The 27,929-nt window shown below is 47.7% G+C and overlaps 1 long non-coding RNA gene and 1 gene segment (V, D, J or C); both read right to left on the minus strand.

The window, feature by feature from the left end:
* Positions 1-4,266: 4,266 nt before the first annotated feature.
* LOC128584952 (uncharacterized) lies at positions 4,267-7,785 on the minus strand. Its single transcript, XR_008379772.1, has 3 exons — positions 7,652-7,785; positions 6,323-6,441; positions 4,267-4,643 (listed from the first exon to the last, which is right to left on the minus strand). It is a non-coding gene; the product is annotated as an uncharacterized LOC128584952 (long non-coding RNA).
* Positions 7,786-13,329: 5,544 nt separating this feature from the next.
* On the minus strand, positions 13,330-14,438 carry LOC128584917 (probable non-functional immunoglobulin lambda variable 5-48). The segment is given in 2 exon segments: positions 13,330-14,092; positions 14,216-14,438. Coding segments are annotated over 2 exon segments (447 nt in total).
* Between the last annotated feature and the right edge of the window lie 13,491 nt (positions 14,439-27,929).

Raw genomic sequence — 27,929 nt, forward strand, 5'->3', positions numbered from 1 at the left:
TCTCAACACACACTTTTAAATGGAGCCTCCGCATTCCTGCACACAGCATAGCACAAGTCCCTGGGCATCTGTTGACCTCCTGATCCCCATCCCAGAGAAAACACACCTGCCCATAACAGGAAAACTCCAGGGCACATTGGTTTTATACGACCCTGATCTCTGGCTGCAGCTGATTGGACCAAGGATAGACACTTGGCACAAGCTGAGCCAATCATATTTTTTCTTCCGTGGATGTAATGAGACACAGACATGTCCTTGAATAGGATGATGCAGGAACTAAGGAGATGAGCCCTCGGGGCTGGGCGAGCAGTGGGTACTGGATTTCATGGGATCCCCTGAAGCTTTCCAACACATTCTCTTCCTGATTCACCTGGAATTAGAGGGCTTCTATTACTACAGTGAAAATGGCCTTGACTACAACCATGGTATTACAGTTAACATGTCACAAATGGGGCAGCTTCTATAGCTCAGTGGGTAGGGCGCCGGCCCCATATACTGAGGGTGGCGGATTCGAATCCAACCCTGGCCAAACTACAGCAAAAAATAGCCAGGCTTTGTGGCAGGCACCTGTAGTCCCAGCTACTCTGTAGGTTGAGGCAAGAGAATCACCTGAGTCCAGGAGTTGGAAGTTGCTGTGAGCTGTGACGCCACGACACTCTCCTGAGGGCAATAAAGTGAGACTCTGTCTCAAAAAAAAAAAAAAAAAAGTTCCAAATGAAGAAACAGAGGCTCAGAGAGATTTTTAAAATGCTCAGTTTGTCTTAGTCAGGACAGCCCAGGTTACGCTGCAGTAACAGAAGTCTGAAATCCCAGTCCCTAAGTACACGGAAGTTTTGCTTCTCTTGACCATTTCAGGCTGGCGGCTCAGCCTCTAGGTTCCTGCTGTATTGTGACCCTGTCATTGAAATGCACAGCTTCACAGATGGCATGGAGGGGAGAAAGGATGCAGGATTGGGACTGGGAGTCAGCCTAGAAGGTGTAGACATCATTTCTACCCACACCCCACTGGCCAAAACCCATGGCCCTCACCTGATGCAAGAGAGGCTGGGAAGGTTGTCTTCCTGTGGGTCCAGGAAGAGAAACCAGTGTGACTGGACTTTACCAGACACCCACAGTTGGGCAGTGGTAGAGGTGGGACCTGGCCTCAGGCTGCCCTGACCCCAGTGCCATGGATCAGCACTGGTGCCAGCTGCACTCTTGGCAGCTTTCCAGGACTCCCTGAGGGCAGAGGGTGCCATTCTCCACTCAGCACCATCTCCACCCTCACCAGCCATCTGTGCAAGCAACAGGGATATCTGCACCTCAGTGGCAGCACCTTAGTTCTTCAGGGAAACCAGACCTAGCGTCTCAATGAAACGGCGGGACCCTTGTGTTTAATTCTTCAGATCTCATCACCAGCCCATGCCTATGCAGCAACTGTTTGATGAGAACAGCCGTGTGAAGGAACAGATGTCTTCTGTGCTCTGTTGCATGTGACACCTGAATTACATCCCTCAGGTGCATGATTATCAAGTGTTTCCTGGGGCTGCCACAATAAGATACTGCAAACTGGATGGCTTAAAACAAGAAAAATGTATTCTCACACAGTTTCAGAGGCTAAAAGTTCAAAATCAAGGTACCAGTAGGGCCACACTCCCTCTGGAGGCTCTAGCAAAGAGTCCTTCCTGGCCTCCTCCAGCTGCTGGTGGCTCCCCTTGGTTTCCTTGGCTTGTAGCCACATCACTCCAGTCTCTGCCTCTATCCTCATGTCCCCTTCTGCTCTGTGTGTGTCTTATGAGGACGTGTCATTGGATTTAGGACCCACCCTAACCTAGGTAATCTAGGATGATTTCATCTCTACTCCCTAAAGCAGTTATATCTACAAAGACTCTTTTTCCAAATCAGGTCACATTCATAGGCCCCAGGGACCTGGATATGGACATGTCCTTTCAGGGGATACCATTCAACCCCCTATGGGCATCTTGAAATTATTCCCAATTCTGAAGGTAAGGACCAGGGCCCAATCACTCTGGAGACTTGGGTGCCGATGGTGCTTAAATGCAGGCATGAGCTTTGCCTCCCTTGCACATGGGTCAGAGCCAGGGCTGCTGGTCTCTTCAAGTCACACTGGAAGGGCACCCAGCAGCAACACACCACTGTGGAGAAACTCCTCTGCTGCTTGGCTTTGAAATCCTTAGAATTTGGGCTGGGCGCAGTGACTCATGCCTATAATCCTAGCACTCTGGGAGACCGAGGTCAGTGGATTGCTTGAACTCAGAGTTCAAGACCAGCCTGATCAAGAGCAAAAACTGTCTTTACTAAAATAGAAAAACTAGCCAGGAATCATGGTGGGCACTGGTAGTCCCAGCTACTCGTGAAGCTGAGGCAAGAGGGTCACTTGAGTCCAAAGAGATTGAGGTTGCTATGAGCTGTGACACCATGGCACTTTACCAAGGGTGACAAAATGAGACACTGTCTCAAAAAAAAAAAAATCCACAAAATACTTAGAATTTGATTGGAAGCTCTACTGCAGACTTCTAAGTTCTTAACTTGGAAGGTGAGGGGTATGGAGCCCCTAAGAGCAAAACACACACCTGAAAGTGGGGGAGGAGAGTGTGGGGCTGCTTCACAAATCCAGCTCATACTGGTGCTGAAAAACTAACAAAATCCCACCAGCCAACCCTGGCTTGGCCAGAGCACACTGCTCTGTGATTTGATCCAAGGTAGGAAGGGCCTCCCACCTTTTAGGAGCTGTGTGACAATGTCAGGCCCTGCTGCATTCCTGCAATGTCCCTATGACACTCAGTGGGTGTGACGCCCTCACCTTCATCTGTCCAAGGGTGGCAGCCAAGACACTCCAAGGTCAAGTCCAACTGAGATTCTAAGGACCATCCGAGGAGAACTGCTGACAGTGCTGCTGTTCTCTGGGTCCGTGTGTCTGTCAGAGAAAGAGAGACTCTCACGCGTCAGCTGACTCACGCGTCAGCTGAATGCAGACAAGCAGTAGTTGAAAGCGCTGTGTTAAATAAACCAACAGCTCAATCCAAAGGCACCACACAGAACACACAAAGGCAGAGGAAATGGGTCTTTGTTATTTTGCCCGGTTTCATCATGGCACCAGAGTGGGTGTTATTTCCCTGCAGTGATCTCAGTGATAGGAAAAGGATCCCAGACCCCGCCATGTCTCCCTCAGCACTTTCAGAGTCCAAGGCCAATTGAGCAACAGAAAGGTTAAGAATCAAAGGGTGTGCTGTGAGTCAGAGGACTTTCCAGAGAGGACCTTCCACAGCTGGAGTTGGGGAGATACTGGCTTTGGGTCTGATTGGTGGACAAAAGCAGATCCAGTGCTCAAGATCAAAGTGTTTCCTTCTGGGAAAACATGCAGGGAAAGAGGCAGGATTTACAGAGACACCTGTTTTCAGTTCCCAAGTGGAAATACATGGTTAGATACATTTTAAAATCTAGAGCTCATAATAGGCCACATTTTCTATCAATGTCTACGTCTGATATAAAACTTGCCATGATCTTGAACTCTGTTCCACAAAGAACCAGAGTTAGCTGAGGGAGAAACTGTTTATATAGAGAGCTTAGCGAGAAACACACTTGTGACAAATTGTTATTTCCTTAAATCCTGTTCTTTTGATGAATCCTTTCCCTTATGGCAACTAGATCTCGAAAATTATTAGGTTTTATGAATCCAATACAGGGTTGTGCTTTTATAGGAAACTCGCCATTGGGTACCAATGTAAACCTTCATTTGTGACTCAGATGGTTATGCACAGGGGCCATGGCTGAGCTACTAGTGCTCCCCTTTCTAGGGGAATACAGACAGCCTGGGCAGGTTAGCTCTGCCCAGCAAGACTGGAATGGGACAACAGGTGAGAGAAGCAACACATTAGCTCAGGTTCACATAGCCTCGAGTCAAACCACAGCTCTGTGGGGGCGGCGCCTGTGGCTAAAGGAGTAGGGCGCCGGCACCATATGCGAGAGGTGGTGGGTTCAAATCCAGCCCCAGCCAAAAACTGCAAAAAACAAAAAACAAAAAAAAAACCCACAGCTCTGCCAGTCATTGGCTGGAGGCCTGGAGCCCATTGCTTCTCATCTTGGTCCCCCGTCTCATCATGTAGAAAATGGGTTCTTCACAGTATCTAATCCATAAAGTTGTTGCGAGGATCACACAAGCTACCTATAGACACGCGAGCTGTTATCATCACCGTCATCATTTGACACAAAAAAATGAACACCTTTTCCTAAAAGGAAGAACATGTTTATTTCTCCTCCATCCGCTCAACATACATCTTGCCCACCAGTGACATCATGGAGACAGCATTTTGCTATGTAGCACCAGGCACCGCCACGTTTTTTATTTCTGCTGTCCAGGGACTTCGGACACACCTCCAGAACAGGGGAGCACAATGAGAGACAAAGGTCCACGTGGAAGACACTCCTTCCGGAGTGGGCGCGGCCAGCCCCTCACTTGGCAGAGTGCTGCTTGTAAACCTCCAGGAACTCCTGCACTTCTCCGGGGACCCCAAGATGAATGGCGCCCTCTGGTGGATGTCAGTGGGAAGGATGTCTAGGACCGCCTCCTTCCCAGTGGTAGCCACGCCCCCCGCCTTCCCCATGATGTAGGCCATGGGGTTACACTCATACAGCAGCCTCAGCTGGAAAACAAGACCAGAGAAGCCGCCTCATACGGGAGGTATTACATAGAGAGGGGACTTGTTCTGTAGCAAAGTAGTGCGGAGCTGGTGGGAGTAACCCATAGTCCCTCTTTCCTACTATGAGGTTGTGAAAGTTCCCTCCCAGCCCAGGTTACATCTGAAAGGAAGCGGTTAGCCCTTTGTTTAAATTCAGCCATTTATCAGGCCAGAACCTGCAGTAGATTACCTGATGCAAATTCGAGACAGACCACCTGGACACAGAATGACATTTTGGCAGAACTGATGAGTCCCTTCTCTTTATAGCATGGAAACTGGACTTAATGAGTGACTGTGCGTGTGTGTGTGTGTTTTGGATGGAGCTTAGGCTATTCTAAAAGCATCAGAAAAATCCATGGTAGTGTCTGGCTGCAGTCATCTGGAGAGCAGACTGGCTCCTCCCAACAGTATAATATTGTTTGCAACCCTGTATGCATTCCCTTTAAAACTCCCCTAAGGCCCGAGGGCTGGAATTTTGTATGTTATACATCTTGGCAGTTATATTAAATAATAACTTCTTACCATTATGCATTTTCATGCAGCCTGCCTACTGAGCGACATTGCAGGTGTTTCCTAACTCTATTTTCATGTAGGTGTCATGGCCAGATTGGAAAATCTGGGGGGAATAAAGGAGGAGCCTTAATATGTGTGTTCAGGAACAGTTTTTGTAGGCATTGAGAAAAGTACGGTAAGGCAGGCTAATCTGATAGTCTGGGGCGTGTGAGATGCTGCGGCAGAAACGGCATTCTAAGTAGATAAGGGTGCCTTAGCAGACTGCACCCCATTCACAGCAAACAGCTCTCACTACATCCAAATATATAGATGTCTAAATATCTTAAGGAGAGTATGGGACTGTGTGTGTCAGCTCTTGCCACTTTTTCTTGGCAGAAGAAAATCCAAATAATAAAGTCAAACAGACGAATGATTGTATGGCAATGAGGAATTTGCTTCTCTCATGTTTAAAAAAAAAACAAAGGTGAAAATAAACTAGACACTGTATGGAGGGGGCACACTGCCATCATGGCGGGAGGAAAGCAGGTGCTTCTTACACAGTGTGAGACAGCACAGCCCACTCTGGGGACGCTGTGAGCCCTAGGGCTATGTGGTAAGTGGTAACAGCTCACCGGAAAGCTATAGGTTTACCCAAAGATTTGTTCCTTCCCTAAATGGTTGCATTTCCCAAGTAGCAAATGTCAGCTCATTAGTCATTTCTATTTTATGCTTTTTGAAAGGACCCAAAAAAGACTCTTATTTGGGATACGTATTGGATTCACTGCCTTGGAAATGAGCCTGGGCTGTTTCATTTCCCTTTATGAATGGAATTCACCTTGGCCAAGCCAATGGAATTCACCTTGCCCAAGCCAAACCGCATACGCACTGGAAACTCTCTGGATGCTTAGTCTCCCTCCTGAGCATTAATTCTCTTTCCCATAGCACTGAAAGGACTCTCAGGAGACCGTTTTTATGTTTATTTAGTATCGGGTGGCTTTACCTTTAATCTAGAAAAGAGTACACCACCGACATCCTTAGCAACTTACTAAAGCATAACAACCACCATAACCTTTCTATCTTCCTAAATTAAATCCCTCAGGCTGGAAATGCAATCTACTGCTTGTAAGTCACTCTCCAGGGCATGTGCTTACCTTTCCACTGAGGCTCTTCTTGTTAGCGGGGTACAGAAAGATCCCACCATAGACCAGAGTGCGTTGAACATCGGAACCATGGAGCCCACGTACTGGGCACCATAGGGAGCTGAGTTATCCTGCAAGGTTAAGAACAGCAATGACCAGGGTTGTAGAAAATAAAGAAAGTGAGTTCCCTTTGTGTCCCCTGTGTGTGTTTGATTCCACAGCCATTCACTGGGCACCTTCTGACGTCTGATGCACTAAGTAGAACAATGGAGACAGCTCACCAGAGGTTACATCACCCACAGAAGCCTCAAGGAGAGTGTGGTTGACTCTAGCTCTAGGGTTGGGGCAGGCCTCACAAGAATTGTGCCATTTAGTAGCACTGTAAAGGTCAAGAAGGATTTCTGCCAACCTAGGGAGCGGACACTGCTCAAGTCTAGGCTTAGCATCAAGGAGAGGGGAGTGCTATTGTCACCAGACCTGGCAGAGGAGCCTGCAGGACTAGTGAGAGTGTATGCAGAGTGGGGGAGGGAAAGTTAAAGGAGCTGATTCAGCTGGAGGAAGAGCCTGGGGCCAGCTCTCAGGGCTTCCAACATCATGAGAACAACAGGAAAACAGTAGGTGCCTGTGGGTTTTAAGAAAGGGTAGGACAGGACTTTATCTCAAAAATTTAATCAGTGTAACCTAATTTTTTATACCCTCAATGAATCCCAAACAATTAAAAAAAAAATAAAGGGTATGACATCAGCTATTCCCATGCAGAGCCAGCTCTATAATCAGCCATTTCTCCTCTTTAGAGTCACTAATTTGTACCCTCCTTAGGCAGATACTAAGATGGACATTCTCATTCCTGAGGTGACTGATAAAAGCCATCTTGGACGCTAGGCCAAGATGGACAGATACTGCATGGCTGGTGCTGGGGTGGGAGAACCAGACTTTGAACCATCTGGGACCAGGGACCTGTGAAGAGGAAAATGCCTCCTTGCTATACACTCATTCATCTGGGTGAGTTTATCATTCAGATTTTCTTCTGCCAGGAGAAAGTTGCAAGAGCTGACACAGACAGTCCCATTTTGACATGTCAGCGCAAAAGTTTCAGTCCCCAGTGCAGAGATGAGAATTTAATCACAGGCTTGGTGCAGATGAAAATCCAATGGACTTCCATCCCTCTTTTCTTTCACCTCAAAGGTGAATCATGAATCAATGGGTTTCCACATAAATCAAGAAGCCCAAATGAGGTCCAAGGTCCCTTCTCCCCTCAGAGGACACCCCCTCCCTCCAGAGCTGCCCCTGATGCCAGATGTCTGGACACTGCCTCAGCCCCACCCCAGACCCCTCACTTACTGGGGGGAACTTTTTCCTCTTGACATACTCAGTGACAGCAGGGTCAAAGTCCTTGGCGTAGCCTTCGTTCAGGCTGTAGATGTTACCATTCTTTTTGATCTTCACACCCTTGTCCACCAAAATGAACTCTCCAATGGCCTTCAGAGACACAGAAGGGAAGATGACCAGCTGTCTCTCCCAGGCATGGACACATGTGCATTTCACTGTTCACTGTTCTAGGCTGGGGACGTGGCCTTACCTCATCCTGCGGCACGAGTGACTTCTGCCAAATTCTCCAAGAATTGCAAGTGGGGGAGGGAGAGAGAAAGTTGTGAGAACAAGTGACAAGGAAATAGAGAGGGAGAGGGTGTTGCAGAAGCCATCGGTTGATAAAAGAGCCTTTGACTTTGCAAGCGAGTTCAGTAAATCAAGAAAGAAACCACGCGGAAATAGGGAGTGCAAAACAGCAAAAGCCGCGAGAATAAGGCCTGTGTGCCCAGAGCGATGGAGGATGTGCGAGTCGGTCCGAAAATAGGCCGCAAGTTGGGCCGGACAGCAGGTGGCTGTGGGAGAGATGGGCGACTGACTGCAGGACCAGCCTCCGAGTGACACGGGCGCCTAGGGCTTTTCTCAGCTTTACATTTCTATCCTGAGGCAAGTGTTCCCTTCTGTGCATTGCCATAGAACAAAGAAGAACCCAGAGTTTGGGTCCCAGCACGTTTAGCTTCAGACCTAGGCTCAGTGACCTGCAGTTTTCTCGGCGCGCCTCCTCCCCCCACGGAGCCCCAGCGCTCAGCTTGTGTGGTTGGGGTCTGGGTCAGAGGTTTAGATTTGGGAAAAAACGCTACATGACTGCTGCTCGTCTGGATTAAGGACTGTTCTTCGCCATGTCAGTAGATTTCAGAGTCCACGTTTTTGCTACAAGGGTGAAATGTAAACTTCTGAAATAATGTCTCCCGCAGCTCCCGGGTGGACTGGACTAAGGATTCTCGTGGGCCCCTGTGTGTCGCTGGTAAGAGGTCCAGCGGGGCTCCTAGTGTGAGACCTGAGAGGAAAGGGGGACCCAGCCACATCTCCCCTGGCCATTTATTCCCAGGCCCAGACTGGTTCCTGCCCATATGCGGTATGCCAAAACCAGAAAGTAGCCATCTCACAACCGGGGCTGGTGCAGAGCCCGGGGAGCTGTCCAGACGCGCAGTCCCGGTACCCCGACCAGAGTCCCAGGTGTGAAGGAGAGAAGCCCCCCCTGCTTATGGAGCCCAGAAGTAACTGCTCTTGGCGACTTAAAGCCCTGTAGAGACGCAGGTAGAGCGGTGGTGCTGGTTTCAGCAGAAACCATCAGCCTGTCCGTGCAGCCCAAACGAAGACGAAGCACTTGGCCTCTCCTGGGACAGCCTGGCCTCTCCCAGCAGCAGCGAGCAGGGTGTGCCGGTGGGACCCCAACAGGCCTGCACTGCTCTCGGAGGGCAAAGACCACCAAACACACGGAAACTTACTCCAAGATACGGCCTGCAATCTGCAAACGAGAAGAGATTTCATTTTCCCTACACATTCATCAACTAAAGGTAGCAGAGAAAGCACCAGAAGAATGTCTGGGGTGGCAGGAAATGCCTGGCGAGGCACAAATCAGCAAACAAAAGAGGAGCCTGAACCTGCGTGCTGGCCTCAGATGAAACTTTGCTCTGGATCTGCCATCATTTCCCCTGAGGTCACCCCATTTGGAGACTTTAACTGGTGCTCTGACTCTACCCTGGTTTTATTTATTGAGCGCCCCAGGCTTCCAGGCAGGGGAGCGTCCAGCTGCGTAAGAGTGTCTGGGACTAAGGTCGCCTGTGTGCCACCTTTGACCTGCCCCACCTGCTGCTCACACCCAGGCCTTACCGAATCAGCCCATCACTCACAGGGGTCCCGCTGGCTGCACCTTGCTCTCAGTTTGTCAGCCAACAGCACCGTATGCATGGGGTGCCACATTAATGCCACCTGACAATACTGCTAACATTTAAAAAAGGGCATAAATCTAATTCATTTCCCCCAAAACACATAATGAAGGTGCCAACACATTAAAGATTATTCTCTGGAGTCTGTGTTTCAATGGTGGGCTGCTGTGAGCTGTGAGGTGACGGTACTCTACTGAGGGTGACAAAAAAAAAAAAAGAACTTTTTACTCATGTAAAAGAATCACAAAATCTATTTCTCTCCTCCCCCACTGCTCATTCCTTCTCCTCATGGTTTTCATCTGGGTGGTTGATTAGTTAACTGGTTGGGTTGAGTTGAGTCATTTGATTTAGTTTGGTTTATACTCATCAGTTAGTGCACTGCAGCTAAATAGACTCTCACAAGATCAAAGCTTTGAGTTGTTTTCCCTAACCCTAAATTTGCCAATGCACAGTCTTGAAAAAATAAAACTAATGTATGAACCACTTGTCCAAGGGTCATTTTAATAACTATTAGCTTCCCCACTGGGCATCTAGCTATCCTCTCCCTATACTGCAGGCTTTGGGTAACCAATTCTCCACCAAGAAAAGTGTCCCAGAGTTTCCCAAGCATTCATGCTTGCCTGTGGTGAAGGTGCAAAAGTAAACAGCCTTTCCGTGAAATGAAGTCACAAAATGCTCTTATACCCCCTTGTATGGGAATAAGAAATAGTAACACTGTCTATAACCCACACACACAGAAGAAAGAGAAAATACGCCAAGATGCGGTGGCTCATGCCTGTAATCCTGGCACTCTGAGACGCCTGAGGAAGGAGGGTCGCTTGAGGTCAGGAATTTGAGACCAATCTGAATAAGAGTGAGATCCCATCTCTACTAAAAATAGAAAATATTAACTGAGCAGGGTGATGCACACCTGTGGTCCCAGCTATACATGGCAGGTTGAGGTGTCAGGATTGCTCGAGCCCAGGAATTTGAAGTTGCAATGAGCTATGATGATACCACTCTACTGTGGTGACAGAGTACTCTGTCTCAAAACAAAAATAAAAACAGAAAGTAATTTCATTGAATCGTGGATTTGGAGGAATTCTTCTCTAGCCAGGCCCCCTTTCTAATTGTATGAAGTCCTTCCTCTAAACCCTAAGCAATGAGGCTTTTCCTCCAGGGGAATCTATTCCATTCTTTTGCACAAGGCCAGGGATCAATGAGCACAAAGCATTTGGCAACATTAGAAAGTCTCTGGACCCTACCTTTCTATATGACCTGCTTAGGTATTAGTCTCTGCTTTATTTCACCCCATAGGGAATACTGAGAAGATACGGGGGGTTCCAGAGGCTTGAGGTTTGGAAGAGAAAGAAGGCCTGGGGGCCATGAGCAAACACTCATGTCACCAAAGACCTTTCCTCACAGAGGCAACCAAACACTCCTTTTGAAAGTCTGCTTTTAGTTGTGGGGACGGGATATTTTTAAAGAATATCTCAAATTAGCACATGTCTGGTAGGGGGTGACCAAGCTAGAGAGAAGTCTAAAAGTCATCTCCCATAAAAGATGTTCAGCTTAAAGAAGGAACTAGGATTTACTCCCTTCATTGGATGCCAACCGAGCCAGAGTAAAAGTTACTGTTCCGTTGTTTCCCAGGGACAGCAGACTTGAAACATTCCAGGGGTAGGGAGGGGTTTATTATCATACAATTTGGTTTCTGGCCTGAATTTTCTCACCAGCTGTCTCCAAAAATGGCTGTAGTCTTGTCAGGGCCATGACGATTTCCTTCCCACAACAATTATATGACTCGATGACAAGTAAGTGTTTCAAAATGATGACAGCCTGAAGGGGTTGCACTCGGTTTCCAGAGAAGTCCCTTTTCCAACCATATAAAGCTCAACAAACCCACAGCGATCACCTGATCAGGACATTGCCTGATAACAGCCTTCAAATAAGAAGGCTGCTCCATCTATGAGGATAGTGCTTTGGTGGGGGCACAAAAGAACTTGTACAATAGTGAGTTGGATCAAAGAGATGACAGCTGAACTCTACCCAAAGTTCTCAGCATCCTTATGGGTCTAGGGCAACTGTGATACTTAACCTAAGTCCATGGCTTCTTGCTCAGTGACAACCCCAGCCAAGCAAGATGTCCACCAACACAAGGGTATGCCTCCCACACAGATGCCACCTCCGCTGGTCCAGGCTTCCAAACATGCACATTCAGGAAGCCCATTGTCCTCATCAGGCATTGCCCACAAATTCAAACATCACACTGTCCCGTGGTGTCAGCACCAATCAGGCTTCATTGGGGACATGTCCAAGAACAGGATCGGCAAGGCTCATGGCTCTTCCACCTCTCATGCACCTCACAAGGAGCACAGGAGGGCTGGGCCAGGCTGTCAGGTGGACCTGGGGTTACATTCCAGGATAAGCATCCTTTGAAGGTCTGTCTTTTATTACACTGGGCAGGTGAGAGGGAATAAGAGGAGATGTGAAGAGGAGAGAGTCAGCAGCTGCCCAGGGGAGAGGCACAGCTGACACTGGGTCAATGGGATGAGGTCACTGAGGGAGGAGCAGAGGTCAATCCAGATTAGCCCAGGCTATGACACCATGAAACAGACCTTCGAGTCACTCAGAGATCGTGCTGCTCACAATTACTGTCATTTGAAGCCAGTATCCTGGAGCCCCCATCCTGGACTAGGGGATGACAGAGGAGAGGAAGTTGTTCCTGCTGAGCTGATTCCAACCCCCCTCCTGTGCAGAGAGCAGGATTTTGAGGGGATGCCAGGCCAGGGAAGGTGTCTCCAGAGTTACTTCCAGACACACCAGGATGGGGACTCAGCTCTCCTATGTAACTCTGATCCCCCATCATGCATTCTTCAGAGTGGATCTTTTTTTATTTTAGTGTTTTTAATCTTTGAGTGTCTCCCACCACATTGAAGTCTTGGCAAGAGAAACAGATGACCTTGAGATGGAGAGGTTGTTATTACAGGACCTAACTCAGTGGGGGAAGAAGACCGATACTGGTGTCCTGTGCACACTGGGGGGGGGGTCACAGACACCCTCACATCTCACTGTGCAGAAAATTCCGTGTTCCCAGCACCCCTTGAGGCACTGAGATCTATTTATTCTGAGCCTTAGGAGGGAGAAATAGCTCCCAGCACAGGGTGGAATGATCAGGAGCAAGGGAAGGTGACCTCCATCCTGGAGCTGGTGAATGGATCTTGGCCTGGGTTTCAGGATCTGGTGACTGGCGATGGTCACTCAGCCCACCCAGGTATTAGAGCCAGAGTCACACTTTGGGCTGCACATATGGCAGGATGTGAATGTCCCCTCCAAAAGTCACATTGAAACTGAATTATCACTGTAATAGTATCCAGAGCTGTGGCCTTTAAAGTAATGATGTCACTCTGTCTTCATGAATGGATCAGTGCCTTCATGTTGAACTCAGGTGGTTGTTGCAGAAGTAGGATTCTGATGAAAGGATCAAGTTCAACCAGATTCTCTCTGTCCTCCACTCTTGCTCACCTGTTAACCATGGGACAATGTAACAGGAAGGCCCTTAACAGATGCCAGCATTACGCCCTGGGACTTTCCAGACTCTGAACTCTGAACTGAATAAACATTTACTCGTTATAAATAGCCCAATTAGTGGTATTTTTTTTATAACAAATGAAAGAGAACTGAGACAGGGTGCGTGGGCTCAACCATGTCCTTACTCAACCATAACCACCCTGGAGGGAATCTGTGCTCTGAAAACTGATTTACTGGCCAGGCATAGCGGCTCACAATGGTAATCCTAGCTCTATGGGAGGTGGAGGAGGGTGGATTGCTGGAGCTCAGGAGTTTGGGAGAATCACTTGAGCCCCAAGAGTTTGAATTTGCTGTGAGCTATAATGCTATAATACCACTTATTGGGCTATTTATAAATAGCTCTGTCTACCCAGGGCAACGGAGTGAGACTCTGTCTCAAAAAAAAAAAAAAAGATTTACTCAACATGTAGACATAATAAATGTGTGAAGATAATAACAGTAGATAAAATTGACATTTTATGGCAATAACAATAACAAGAAAACTTCACAATTCCACAAGTGCAATTCCTAGAAAACTAACCCTTAGCTTGATTCAGCCCCAGGCAGGGAGGGCATCAGTGTCTGCACCAGGCAGGGAGAACACAGGGGAGGTTTTCTGTCACTTCCGCCTGGGTCTGAAGCACTGTGTACTTGCCACTGTTGGTATGTAATGTGCCACGGTAATAGTCAGCCTCATCCTCTGCCTGCAGCCCGGAGATGTACAGGATCCCTGCATTGGCCGAGGCATCTTTAGATCCAGAGAAGCGGCTGGAAACCCCAGAGCCCTGATGCTTATCTGAGTCAGACTTGAACCTCAGGAGATACCGGGGAGGGCTCCCTGGCTTCTGCTGGTACCAGGACATGTGATAGCCACCAACAACAAAGCCGCTGCTCAGGGTGCAGGTGAGTCTGGCTGATGCTCCAGGAGAGGCAGAGAGGGAGGACGGCTGAGTCAGCACAGGCTGGGAGAGGGAACCTGCAAACACGGATGTTCATGGTTGAGAAACCAGGGAGAAAAGTGGAGCTGCGTGGGGACATGGGACAGAGGGCACTGACTGGGGCCAGGAGGCTGCTCCAGGACGTGGAGGCCCATCCCTGCCTGAGAAGTAGCAGAGGAGGAGAAGGAGGAGAGAGGCCCAGGCCATGGTGGACACGGTCCTCCTGAGCAGGACCGGGATCCTAGGCCTCTCTTATACCTCCACCAGGATCACAGGGGAGGGTTTATGGATGCAAATGTGTCCCACCCACCGCCTGCCCCCTCCCAGCCGCATGCATTTGTTGAGGATCTGGGGGCAGGTGGAGGGGGGAGTCTGGCAGGCAGGACCTGGGAGGACGCAGGTGCTGGGAAATCACACTGAGAGGACACAGCTGCAGAGTCTGTGCCAGGCTCCACTGCCCCAGCCATGCACAGACAGAGAAGGTTCTGCTTCCCTGTGTCCCTTGGACACACCTTCCACCTCAAAGCCTAGACTGTTGAAAGGACCAAAGCAGTGCCTTTGGGCTCAGGAAACCCACCCATGGGGTCCCCATGTCTCTGAGTGAAATCGGCTGCCGGAAACTCACATTCATGGGACCTGCGTCCCCCACTCCCCTGGAGCAGGCTCAGCATTTCACAGCAGAGGAGGAGCCTCCCCTTCCCCTCTCACCTCCCACAAGGACATTGCTGCCCTCACAGCCATCATTGTCCCCATAGCTACCCCTCTGTCCTGATGTGACAGCTAAAGCTGTGAGTACTCATGAGTGAGCCAGGCCACCTCTGTGCCTGGAATTCCTCCCTGACCTATGTCCTCAGACAGGAAATGACTTCTCATTGTCTCATCACCACAATGTAGGGAGATTAGGAGCCTCAGGCAGCCCTGAGCACAGGTGACTGGGAGGGAAGGGGAGGTCTCTGCTGTGACAACTGGAAGGGCACAGTCCATGCTTTAGGACTGTCCACCTGCTGCAATGGTCCCTGGGTCCTGATGAACATGTGACTCAGAAGAGACTCATTTTCCACCTTTGAAGAAAACAAGGCCAGCCCAGCAGACACTGGTGTTAGCACATTTAGATAAACAGGCAACATTTCAGGGTCAGCAGAGGGGTTTGTTTTTGCTTTCAGTTTTCCTGAGAATTCAGAACTACTGAAGGGAAGATAGAGAGTTGAAAGATTTTAAATCAAACGTGCTTCCAAGAAGAGTTAGTTTATATGGTATGTATTTTAAAATTTGAAAATTATCATAGAACAAGACCTTGAGCAGGTTGAAGTTTTTGTCCCACTTTCTCATCTGCCTGTGTCACTGTGAGCAATACCACTGCTGTCAGAGGACTGACAGAAGTAATCAGCTTTGTACTCAGACTGGAGGTTGGAGATGGTTAAGTAGCGGTCAGCCCCAGAGCCAGAGCCTGAAAAGCAGTCAGGGATCCCGTCCCTCTTGGCATGGTTTCCAGCACTGTTAACATAATCAAGTACCGAGGGGCCTCTCCTGGCTGCTGCTGGAGTCATGCAAAGGTGTAGCCTCTGTGCACACTGCTCAGGGTGCAGGTGAGCTTGACCAAGGCTCCCAGGGAGGCAGAGGGTGGCTGAGTCAGCATGGGCTGAAAGAGGGACCCTGGAAACAAAGACACCAATTATAACCTGGAGGAAGGACAGGAGGGAAGAATATTCCGGGCATGAGTTCAAAAATTGGGGGTTCAGGGTGTTGAGGACCGTCCTGACCTGTGCAGTAAAGGAGGAGGCTGAGGAGGAGAAGTGGGGTCCAGGCTGTGGTGCAGACACCCCAGAGCTCTGCTGAGGCAGACACACTGCAGGTCTCTCTTATCGCCCCTCCAGCCCCAGGGCACAGAGAGGGGCCCTGCATGCAAATGTGCTGCTCTTCCCCTGCCCAGCCCAACCCTCCCTGGGTCTGTGTGCAGCCTCACTGGCTGGGTGTCATTTCTGGGATTGGGGATGGGCTGGGCTTTTGTAGAGGTTCCCCTAGGGATCAAGAGTGAACATAGCTGCTGGCACAAGTGAGCCCTTAGCAGAGCCCAAGGCCAGGAGTCAGGGTCCCCAGCTGAGCCCCACAGAGCCTTCAGTGTCAGGCCCACAGCGTCCCCTGCTGCCCACTTCCAGGTCCAGCATGTCTGTGACCAGATCCCAAGGAGTCCTGAGAAAGGCTCCTGACCTCCAGGGCCTTGACCACTGCCTACTCCCCGCCCAAGGGCCAAGCAAGGCCCCTCCACAGGGCAGCTCCTACCTCATCTCAGTTCTTCATTTTCTATTTTTGCCTCCTCAGTGGGAACAGGACACACAACTCACCCCATATTAAGGGGAAGGTGTGTCTCATACACAAACTGTACATGAAATAAGATGCCCGTTAGAGACACAATCATATCTAAATAGAACATCAAATTCCTGGGCTCAATGATCCTCTTGCATCAGCCTCCTGAGTATCTGGGAATATAGATAGAAGTCACCACATCTGCCTGATTTTCTTCACTTTTGTAGATATAGGGTTTCACTATGTCATCCAGGCTGGTCTCAAACTTCTGGCCTCAAGTGATCCTCCTGCTTTGACCTCCTTTGGGAGGCACCTCCTGCACCAGGCCATAATAAATATGCTAGTCTGCTTTGTGATAATAGCCATTATACTATCTGTATGTATCCCCTAACATCAGGTTCTGAACCTCAAACATACACAATAAAATTTTTTTTTTAAATAAAAATTATAAAAAAAAAAAAAAAGATGCCCATTAGCTAAGAACAGGACAGGGCATGAGCCCACTTCCCAGGCTGCTCTGGAAGCCTGTTTCTCTGTCCCCACTGGATCCCTCAGGAGGTCACACACAGGGATCAGAGTGAGGAGTGTCTGGGGGATAAAGGAGCGGGCTGGAGACCCACTGGGGTCACTGGGGAGGGAGGAGAGACCCAGGGAAGATCCTTCCAGAAAGAGAAGGTCATGAGAAAAGAGATTTAGCTCACCCAGGGGCTTTTTCTGAAGTGTGAGATTAGAGAAGTTTACAAAATAGAGGATGTGAGTGAAAACACTCAAGGAAGTATTTTAAAAAGTTACATTAAAAATTTCTACATAAGTATTTTAGTACTTAGCTTGAGGACATAACAAGAGAGAAGGCAAGTGCAACGAACGGGACAGAGCCCTCAGGACTGACAAGGGCAGTCTTGAGTCAGAGAGGGGAGGGGAGAGAGTGAGGATGGTCCCCACGGCAGAAGGGACTGGAGGAGAGGCCAGGGGAGAGACTGGGCAGGAGTCAGAGCCGGCATAAAATCAAGGCAATGTTTGGAGTGTTTTTCTTTCCATGTCTGTTTTGTTTCTCAAAGAAAGTGGAGCCTGTTCCAGCTCCTCAGCTCTCCTTGAGTGGACCTGGGGATCCATAGCTGGTCAAAATCCCTCGGTTCTCTGTGTGAGAGGTTTCTCTTTGGTTTCAATTGTGACTATCTCTTTCCTTCTTACTTTCCGCCATTCTTACATATTCAGTGATGTTAAAGAACACATGTGGATGTTTTGAGGAGGGGCCTTCCCAGGCCCCACTCCAGACCCCTGAGGCAGAGTCCACATGTGACAGGATCCCCGCTGACCCCTGTGCACAGGAACATCTGAGAGTCTCTGGTCCGATACGGGCAGGAAGGTGCTGGTGGGTTTGGTGAAGGATTGTTTCTCTGGCCTCAGTATGTTCCGCCTCCTGCCAGTGAGCCTCCCAAACTGCCCTCCTGTGCCCCACGTGGTGCGTCATACATGTGTGGCTCCCCATGGAACATGACGGGTGTCTCTGAGCTCAGCAATCCGCAGAGCTGACAGAGGGCTTGATAATAAAAAGCACGATCTTCCCATCTTTACATCTTGATAGCAGTGAACAAGTGAAATAAAGTAAACAATGTAAAAGCCAAAATGTTTCTTTAGTACGTATAATCTTAATAATATCAAGCAGTATTTGTATATTTCTGTATTTTGAAGGCAGGGGAATTCATTGTATTCATTATTTTAATTACAGTCATAAAGTTTAGAAATAGGACTGCATATATCACGTACTTGTGGAAATATGAGAGTCAGGGTGAAAGAAGTACCATCGGATTCAGAAATATTGCTGTATTGATTGAGGTACTTGTTCTCCAGGAACGCTGTCACAATGCAGCACACCCTGGGGCTCTACACTCACAGAAGCCTGTTGTCTCACGGTTCCCGATGGTGGTCAGCACTGTGTTCCTTCTGAAAACTCCCGGGGGCCCTTCCAGGGCTGCCTGCTCCTGGTTTGCCCCCAGTCTTTCCTGTCCCTCATCTTGTAGCTCTGTAAATCTGTTTTCTGCCTCCATCATCACCTGGGATTCTTTCTACGTCCCCCTGTCTTCTCATGACCTTGTATTGAGGACACCAGGCCTACCATGTCAGAGCACCCTCATCTTAACTAATTTCAGTGACTTGGTATTATTATTGTTATTTTATTGAAACTGAGTCTCACTTGTGTGACCCTCAGTAGAGTGCTTTGGTGTCACAGCTCACAGCAACCTCCAACTCTTGGGCTTAAGTGATTCTCTTGCCTTAGCCTCCCAAGTATCTGGGATTACAGGTGCCTGCCACAACGCCTGGATTTTTTTTTTTTTTTTGATGGAGACATGGCTCAGGCTGGTCTTGAACCTGTGAGCTCAGGGCAAACCACCTGCCTTGGCCTCCCAGATTATAGCATGAGCCACCACGCCTGACCAGTGACATTACTTTTTAAATGATTTTATGTTAAGCAGGAATGGAGGTTTTCCCTTCAGCATATCTTCTTAGAGGGATTTATTTAAATATTAGAAAGAAATTTATGTTTTTAATTGTATATTTTAAAATGTTTCTAAAATGTCATATAACTGTGTTGTATTAAAATGGAACCTAAGAAAATAACATACCAGCAAGTGTTTCTTTCCTTTATTCTTATTTGGAAAAAAAAGGACATAATCCTAAATGCTTGCTTCTTTCTTTTTTTTTAGAGTTGACATAGCTTTATTATCATCTTTTAAAAATATCATTACATTCCCATTTATGCTGCTTATTTGCACCTTTAAAGCCCTCTCTATCAGGCACACAACCCAAATAACTGATTTCTTGTAAAACTTATGTATATAGAAAAATATTTCTTTTTTTATTAAGTCATTTGTATATAGGTCATGAATACATTTATGCCATTATGGGATTCAATGTGTTGATTATACAAATTGGAGAGTTTACATCCTATTTAAAATAACCTTCACCTCATTTACCCAATTACAGCGTTAAGACATTTGTGTTCTACACCTGATAGATCCAAATTGTACTTGTAATATGCTTCATAAGTGTGGTCCCCCTACTAACCCTCTCTCTATTGGGCCACCCTCCTTCCTTCCCCTCCCCCTCCCCTTCTCTCCTTCATCCTTGGCTGTAGTTGTGGTTCATCTTTCATATTAAAGGGTGAGTGATTATAAATTGGTTTCATAGTAGTACAGAGTACATTGGATTTTTTTTTCCATTCCTGAGATACTTTATTAAAAAGAATATTTTCCAGCTCCATCCCTGTAAACATAAAAGAGGTAAAGTCTCCATTTTTTTAATGCTGCATAGTATTCCATGGTATACATATACTGCAATTTATTAATTTATTCATGGGTTGATGGGCACTTGGGCTTCTTCCATGACTTGGTAATTATGAATTGAGCTTCAATGAACAATCTGGTGCAAATATCTTTGTTGCCAAATGATTTTTGGTCCTTTGGATTTACACTTAGAAGAATTGCAGGATCAAATGGCAGGTCTACAATTAGATTCCTTAGTATTCTCCAAACTTCCTTCCAAAAGGAACGTACTAGCTTGCATTCCCATCAGCAGTACAGAAGTGTTCCCTTCTCTCCACATCCACGCCAACATCTGTAGTTTTGGGATTTTTGTGATGTGGGTTACTCTTACCGGAGTTAGATGCTATCTCACAGTGGATTTGGTTTGCATTTCTTTGATGATTAAAGATGATGAGCATTTTTTCATGTGTCTGTAGACCATGCACCTATCTTCTTCAGAGAAGCTTCTGTTCATGTCTCTTGCCCACAATGAAATGGGATCACTTGTTTTTTCTTATTAATAAGTTTCAATTCTCTATGGATTCTGGTTATTAGACCTTTGTCAGAAATATAACTTGCAAAAATCCTCTCATTCTGAGAGCTGTCTATTTGCTTTACTTAGTGTATTCTTGGAAGTGCAGAATTTTTTTAATTTGATCAGACCCCAGTAATGTATTTTTGATGTTGCTTCAATTGCCCAGGGCGTCCTCCTCATAAAGTATTCTCCCAGGCCAATGTTTTCAAGTGTTTCTCCTGCACTCTCTCCAAGCATTTTTATAGTTTCAATGCTTGTTTATGAAGGAAATGTGTTTGACTTTAGGTCTTTAAACCTCATCCAGCTTTTGTTGGTACTTTTGGAACACAGAATGATTAAATTCTGCTTTTTGTGGTCCACTACTTCCCAAATCATCCACAGATATCCTCCACTGTAAAACTCAAATGAGGATGGGAATAAATTCATACCCTTCCATTCACCTTTCTTCCTAAAGGTAGTCGACATGGAGGCTGCCCTGAGAGTTTAGATGTCTGGCTATGTGCTTCTGACCTCACATGATCATATTTGACTGATCCAGGCTCAGTCAGGGGCAGGTTTACGACTTCTTTCCCCCTCGATCTCTCCATGGGCTGAGCATCCCTGTGGTGCAGCCTGTAGTAGTCATCAGCCTAGTCTGTGGGCTGGAACCTCAAGAGAGTCAGGGCAGCTTTTCCCCCAAGGAGGGAAAATGTGTACTTGGCTGGCATTCAGCATTGATTTCTGTTTAAACTATAAATTAATGTCCCTAGGTATTGGCTAAATTTGTGCTGGATCCACTAAGGATAGTGACCATTGTGACTGCTCCAGTGCTGAAGCCACAAGTGAGAGCGGTTGTCTCTCCAGGAGACATGGTAGAAGAGACCTGACTCAGCATAGCCTGGAAAGAGAACCCTGAAACCAAAATCAGACACCTGATAAGAATGAGGAAGGCAGGGGATGCTTTCAAAAGCTTTTCCCTGAAATCTTTATGTACCTGGGCAGAGTGTGCTGAAGGAGAGGGGGAGGAAAAGGAGGAGAGGCATCCAGGCCACAGTGTGGGCTTTCCAAAGACCCTGGAGCCCACAGTTTCTGCTGGACTCTGGAATGGTTCTTTTGTTTCCTCCTCACTGCCCCACCCCTGCCCCTGCCCCACCCCCAGGAGCAGGGTGTGCGTGTTGGGTTGTGCATTATGCAAATATGAGCTCTTCGCCAACACCAATGCCATCTGATTCTGTGTCCTTGGCCCTGGAGGCAGCTCCTCTGTCAGGCACTCTTCCCTTGACAGGAAGCACCTGCTGTCCCCTCTAACTCAGGCCAGTGAGCTCAGGCCCAGAGTCCATAAAATTGGAACATTTGAGGTTGTTTCAGGCATGGCTCAGCCCTGAGAAGACCCACAGCTCCCCGCACTGGGCTGAGATAACAGTGTTCGTACTTTCTTCTCCACTTGTGTGAAGTATCTTCCCTAGTGCCTGAATTTTAGTTTTGTTGGGTCTCATTTGTTTAAGTATTTTTGGTTCTTTAATTTCTGTTAGTTTTTTTCATGACTTCTTTTTGTTCTGAGGTTTCCACCTTTCATATTTGTTTGAAGACTATATGAAATAGCTCAACGGAGGCATTTTATGACTGATGACTTCAATATATCTGCTATACAATTTCATTACCTAAATTGTTTCAGTATTGAGGACAATCTTTTCTTATTCAAGTCATGATTTTCCTGGTTATTCATGTGATGGACTTTTTTATTGTATTCAAGTCATTTTAATTTGATATTATATTTTGAATTTGATATTATATTATGAAACTCCCTAGAGGTTTTGTCAATAAATATGACATAGCACCTGGTTTTGGTTCATTGGTTTTCTCAATTCAATTTCATTCTGTCATTCTGAGGAGAAATGAGACACATTCATCTTTTTAGGCATCTACTTACAGATTTTTCCATCAGCCAAATCCTGTTGGAAATGTGTCCCCTGCAGTCTGCTTATCGCTCGAGGTCCTGGGGCCTTGACTCTTTGTCATCCTGTATCATCATCTTTCTCTTTGAAGTCATCCCAACATGCTCCAGTGATGCTTATGACTTGAAGAAGGGGAAATGCACTTTTGGTCTGAAGTGGTGCTTTTCACCAGGTCAGCTCCCCCAGGCCCTCAGTGACCTTCATCCTGCATTTCTTCTCTGGACATGTCAGGGCTCAATAATGAACTGTGTGAGGTCTCAACATCCTCCCCTAACAAGATAATTTTCCCCAGACATAATCCCAGCCCTGTGAACATCTTCTTGACTCTATAGTGAAATAACATCACATCTTCTTGGGGGCTGATGAGTGGGTCCTCTTCCTATTGGCAGCGAGCCCCTTGAGAAATCTCAGAGCCCGTGGCTAGGGGTGTAAAACACAGGGGTCTCCTACAGGCACAGTCAAGCCAACTGTGTAGTACAGGAAGTGGGGTGAGGGCAGGGCTGGTGCTGCCAGGCTGGGCTGCTGACCCCCTTCACTGACAACACTTGGTTGGCACTGCAGGGGACAACATGCATTATTAAAGTCTGAGATTTCTACCAACTTCAGATAGAGCACAATAGGGAATCATGTGTCTCAAAATCAGAAATCTCTTTTTTTTTTTTTTTTTTTTTGTAGAGACAGAGTCTCACTGTACCGCCCTCGGTAGAGTGCCGTGGCATCACACGGCTCACAGCAACCTCTTAACTCTTGGGCTTACGCGATTCTCTTGCCTCAGCCTCCCGAGCAGCCGGGACTACAGGCGCCTGCCACAACGCCCGGCTATTTTTTTGTTGCCGTTTGGCCAGGGCTGGGTCCGAACCCGCCACCCTCGGCATATGGGGCCGGCGCCCTACTCACTGAGCCACAGGCACCGCCCAAAATCAGAAATCTCTTGAAAATGTTCTGTGTTTGAATGAGTTGGTGTGAACATCATGGAACATTCATTGATAAAAACACCTTATCTTAGCCTCAGTGCCTGTAGCTCAGCGGCTAAGGTACCAGCCACTGGTACCATACACTGGAGGTGTCGGGTTCGAACCAAGCCCAGGCCTGCTAAACAACAGTGACAACTACAACCAAAAACCAAACCATGGGCGGCGCCTGTGGCTCAAGGAGTAGGGCACCGGTCCCATATGCCAAAGGTGGCGGGTTCAAACATAGCCCCGGCCAAAATCCAAAAACCAAACCAAACAAACAAACAAACAAACAAAAAAAAATGGGCATTGTGGCGGGCACCTGTAGTTCCAGCTACTGGGAGGCTGAGGCAAGAGAATCATTTAAGTCCAAGAATTTGAGGTTTCTGTGAGCCATGATTCAATGGCACTCTACCAAGGGCAACATAGTGAGACTCTTGTCTCAAAGAAGAAAATTAAATAAATAAATAAATAAATTCCTTATTAAACAAAAACCACCTTATCTTAAAATGCTCTGATGGAAAAGAAGGGACAGGAATAGAATGTATATTTACCTTTATTTTCAGGGAGTATATTTTTATCTAGTTCATCCATGAATTAACATTTAGAAAAAAAAAAAGAAAAGGTATGGATATTCTGTTTGTGTCGACTTTTCTCTTTATTCACCTATTTTTGTTGGTGTTGTTGTTGATATTTGTTTGTTTGTTGAACAGAATCTCTGTCTATGCTCTGTTGTTCTGGGTAGAGTGCCATTCCCAAGCCTAGCTCACAGCAATCTCAAATTCCTGGGCTCAAGTGATCTTCCCACTTCAGCCTCCCAAGTAGCTGGGATTACAGGCACAAACCACCATGGCTGTCTAATTTTTCTATTTTTAGTAGAGAGAGAGTCTCACTCTTGCTCAGGCTGGTTAAGAATTCCTGACCTGAAACGATCCTCAGACTCCCAGGGTGCTAGGATTACAGGCCCCAGCCACCACTCCTGGCTGGCTTTGTTGCTTAATTTCTCCTTTCTTAATCTCCACTCCCCCAGGAATAAAGCATTTCCACTGCATCATTTTACATTTACTACCCTGCTTCCCTGAAAATAAGACATTCTTCAAAAATAAGGCCTACTTACAGGAACGATAAGACGTCCCCTGAAAATAAGACCTAGCGCATCTTTGGGAGCACATCTTAAAATAAGACACTGTCTTATTTTCGGGGAAACAGGGTAGCTCTTTATCTTTACATTCTACTATTTGAGTAGTAATCCAGGCTATTGCTACATAAGACCTCATCTTAGTGCCCACAGAAAGTTAGTACTTTGACTAATTTACCTACAACACGGAACTTTACATTGTAACTAAATACAACACCAACAAACCCCCTACATTTCCACATTCATAATTCTTGGAAAAATTAAGCGCTGGTGAAAAAAGTAATAACAGACCTCAATCTTTAGTTTAATTTGGCCCCAGGCAGGGCAGCTGTGTCTGATACCAGGGGAGGTTTTCTGTCACTTCCCCCTGGGTCTGGAGCACTGTGTACTTGCCACTGTTGGTATGTAATGTGCCACAGTAATAGTCAGCCTCGTCCTCTGCCTGCAGCCCGGAGATGTACAGGATCCCTGCATTGGCCGAGGCATCTTTGGATCCAGAGAAGCGGCTGGGGACTCCGGAGCCCTGGTGCTTATCTGAGTCAGACTTGAACCTCAGGAGATACCGGGGAGGGCTCCCTGGCTTCTGCTGGTACCAGGACATGTGATAGCCACCAACAACAAAGCCGCTGCTCAGGGTGCAGGTGAGTCTGGCTGATGCTCCAGGAGTGGCAGAGAGGGAGGGTGGCTGAGTCAGCACAGGCTGGGAGAGGGAACCTGTAAACACGGATGTTCATGGTTGAGAAACCAGGGAGAAAAGTGGAGCTGCGTAGGGACATGGGACAGAGGGCACTGACTGGGGCCAGGAGGCTGCTCCAGGACGTGGAGGCCCATCCCTGCCTGAGAAGTAGCAGAGTAGAAGGAGGAGAGAGGCCCAGGCCATGGTGGACACGGTCCTCCTGAGCAGGACCGGGATCCTAGGCCTCTCTTATACCTCCACCAGGATCACAGGGGAGGGTTTATGGATGCAAATGTGTCCCACCCACCGCCTGCCCCCTCCCAGCCGCACGCATTTGTTGAGGATCTGGGGGCAGGTGGAGGGGGGAGTCTGGCAGGCAGGACCTGGGAGGACGCAGGTGCTGGGAAATCACACTGAGAGGACACAGCTGCAGAGTCTGTGCCAGGCTCCACTGCCCCAGCCATGGGCAGTTTGGCGGTTGGCAGATGTGGGCGGCCCCTATGCAGACCCGGGAAAGAGCCACAGCGCCCCCTGCTGCTCACTGCGCAGACTGCAGTCTCTGAGTGAGAGTCACGTGAGTGGGCTCCCCTGAGAGCCTGGTCATTGTCAGTCCACAGAGTCCACGGCCACATCCTGCTATGTCCTGAGTGACCGATGGTCATAATCGGCCTTTCCAGTGAGGACTCCTGGCTCCCTAGGAGAGGCCATGTGGGAGATGCGATGACTGTCCAGTGTTGGAAGCTGCAGTGAGGCGGGGGGATGCAGAGGGATCTGGGAGCAAAGCCCTGAGCAGCCCCTTCCCCAGGGACCAGGGAAGGAGGCGACTGTGCCCTGGGTCTGAGTGGAGAGTGGGCTCCTGCTGAGGGACAAATGTGGAAAACACTATTATTAGACGAGTTGACCCTTCTAGATGATGGAGCAGCACGCACAAGTGTTCAGACTGCACATGGTGTGGGGTGCGGGGAATGGCAGAATTTCTCACTTCCATGGGTCTGCCATTTCTTGGGTGATTCTGTAGAAGGAGGGCACTGTGCGGGTTTATGTTTATGTTGTGTTGCCTGCCCTGGAACAGCTGACCTTGCCCTTGCCACCACAGTACTGTGCACCAGTGAGTCATTACAGCTGGGCCACAGGGCCCTGAAATATGTATAATATCTCCTCTCATGGGACTTTGTAAAGATGTCACTGTCCATTCAAAAATGTTTATGAAGTGAGTCATACAAGGCAGCAAGGTTCAAGCCACAGGGATAGGAAGGGGAAAGTCACGGAAGGCTACCGTGGGCAAATCAGAGGAAGAGAAAAATGGGTGGGGGTGGAGGAAGAAGGGGGGATGCCTGAGTGGTGACAACAGTTTTGTCACTGATTTCCCTTCATTCCCTGGACAGCTACATGGGTACTCACATTGTCTTTGGGGTGGGACTTGCTAACAGCCTGGGCTCTCCCATCCTTCCTCTCTCTTTTCTGCCCTAACTTTGTGAGTTTCTGATGCCGCATTCACTGAGGAGTGTGAAAAGGCCTCCTTTCCTCCATCGTTTGGACAGTCATTATCAAACTCACCTCCTGAGGTGAAAAACTAGATGTATATCTCTTCTAAACTGTGGTTGGAAAGTGCTCTTCAGTCATCAGCCGTACAGAATTTGGACCTGCTGTCTTTGTATTCGTCTCTTTCCCAGTGGCTGCCCCGCTTGTTACATCACCAGCTTCCCTATTGAAGGGTCGGCAGTGCACACAGGTGTCCCCTTAGTGCTCACAGGAACAGGGGAGTGACAGCTCATGTCCTTCTGCCCTGGACAGACTCTGGCAGGTGAAGGACAAAGACAACAGGAAGATCAGGACCTTGAATTTGAGGAATTCAGTTTTTAAAAGTCAGGATTTGGAAGATATGACCTATGTCAAACTTTGATTAATTGACATTCAAATGATTAGCCAGGGAACCTTGACAAAATTTAATAAAAGTGCAGATTCCTTGCACGATGGTAACACCTGAGTCATAGATTAAAAGAAAAAGCACTCACTTGGCATCTGTAGATGAGCAGCTAGGGCATCAGCCACATATACTGGAGCTGGCAGGTTTGAATCCAGCCCGGGCCTGCTAAACAACAATGACACCTATAACCAAAAAATGGCCAGGCGTTGTGGCGGGCACCTGTAATCTCAGCTACTTGGGAGGCTGAGGCAAGAGAATCGTTTAAGCCCAAGAGTTAGAGGTTGCTGTGAGCTGTGATGTCACAGTACTCTACTGAGGATGACAGCTTAAGACTCTGTCTGAAAAAAAAAAAATGAATAAATAAACTGGGTGGTGCCTGTGCCTCAGTGAGTAGGTCACCCGCCCCATATGCCTAGGGTGGTGGGTTCAAACTCAGCCCTGGCCAGACTGCAACAAAAATAATAGCCAGGTGTTGTGGCGGGCGCCTGTAGTCCCAGCTACTCGGGAGGCTGAGGCAAGAGAATCACCTAAACCCACGAGTTGGAGGTTGCTGTGAGCTGTGATGCAATGGTACTCTACCAAGGGTGATAAAGTGAGACTCTGTCTCTACAAAAAAATAAAAAATAAAATAAAAATAAATAAATAAAAAGAAACGGAAAGGGCTGGTGCAGTACACAGGCCACTGGAATCATAAGTGGGCTGGCATTCATCATGGTCCCATCACATTTCACTAAAGGCAGACAATAAAAGTAGGGAACCATCTCCCCCTCACACGTTGCCACTCCCCTCTCTGGGTGTGATCAGCATCTGTTACTTCCCATCTAATTCTCCAAAATGTAGCAGCTTAAAACAGCAAACAGGTGTGATCCCACAGTTTCCATGTGATAGGAATTTGGAATCAGCTTAGCAGGGTGGCTCTGGATCAGATTTGTTCATGAGGTGACAGTAGAATTTCCGTGGTGGCTACAGACATAAGGAGGCTGGAAAATCAACTTTCACATGCACTGGGTCACGAGACAGGTGTCAGGAGACCTCGGTTCCTAGAAACATGAGCCTCTGCCTGGGGCTACTTGAGTGTCCCTACGACAGGGCAACTAGCTTTCCCA

The sequence above is a fragment of the Nycticebus coucang genome, chromosome 4, assembly GCF_027406575.1.
Source record: "Nycticebus coucang isolate mNycCou1 chromosome 4, mNycCou1.pri, whole genome shotgun sequence".
In the NCBI taxonomy this organism is placed as follows: domain Eukaryota; kingdom Metazoa; phylum Chordata; class Mammalia; order Primates; family Lorisidae; genus Nycticebus; species Nycticebus coucang.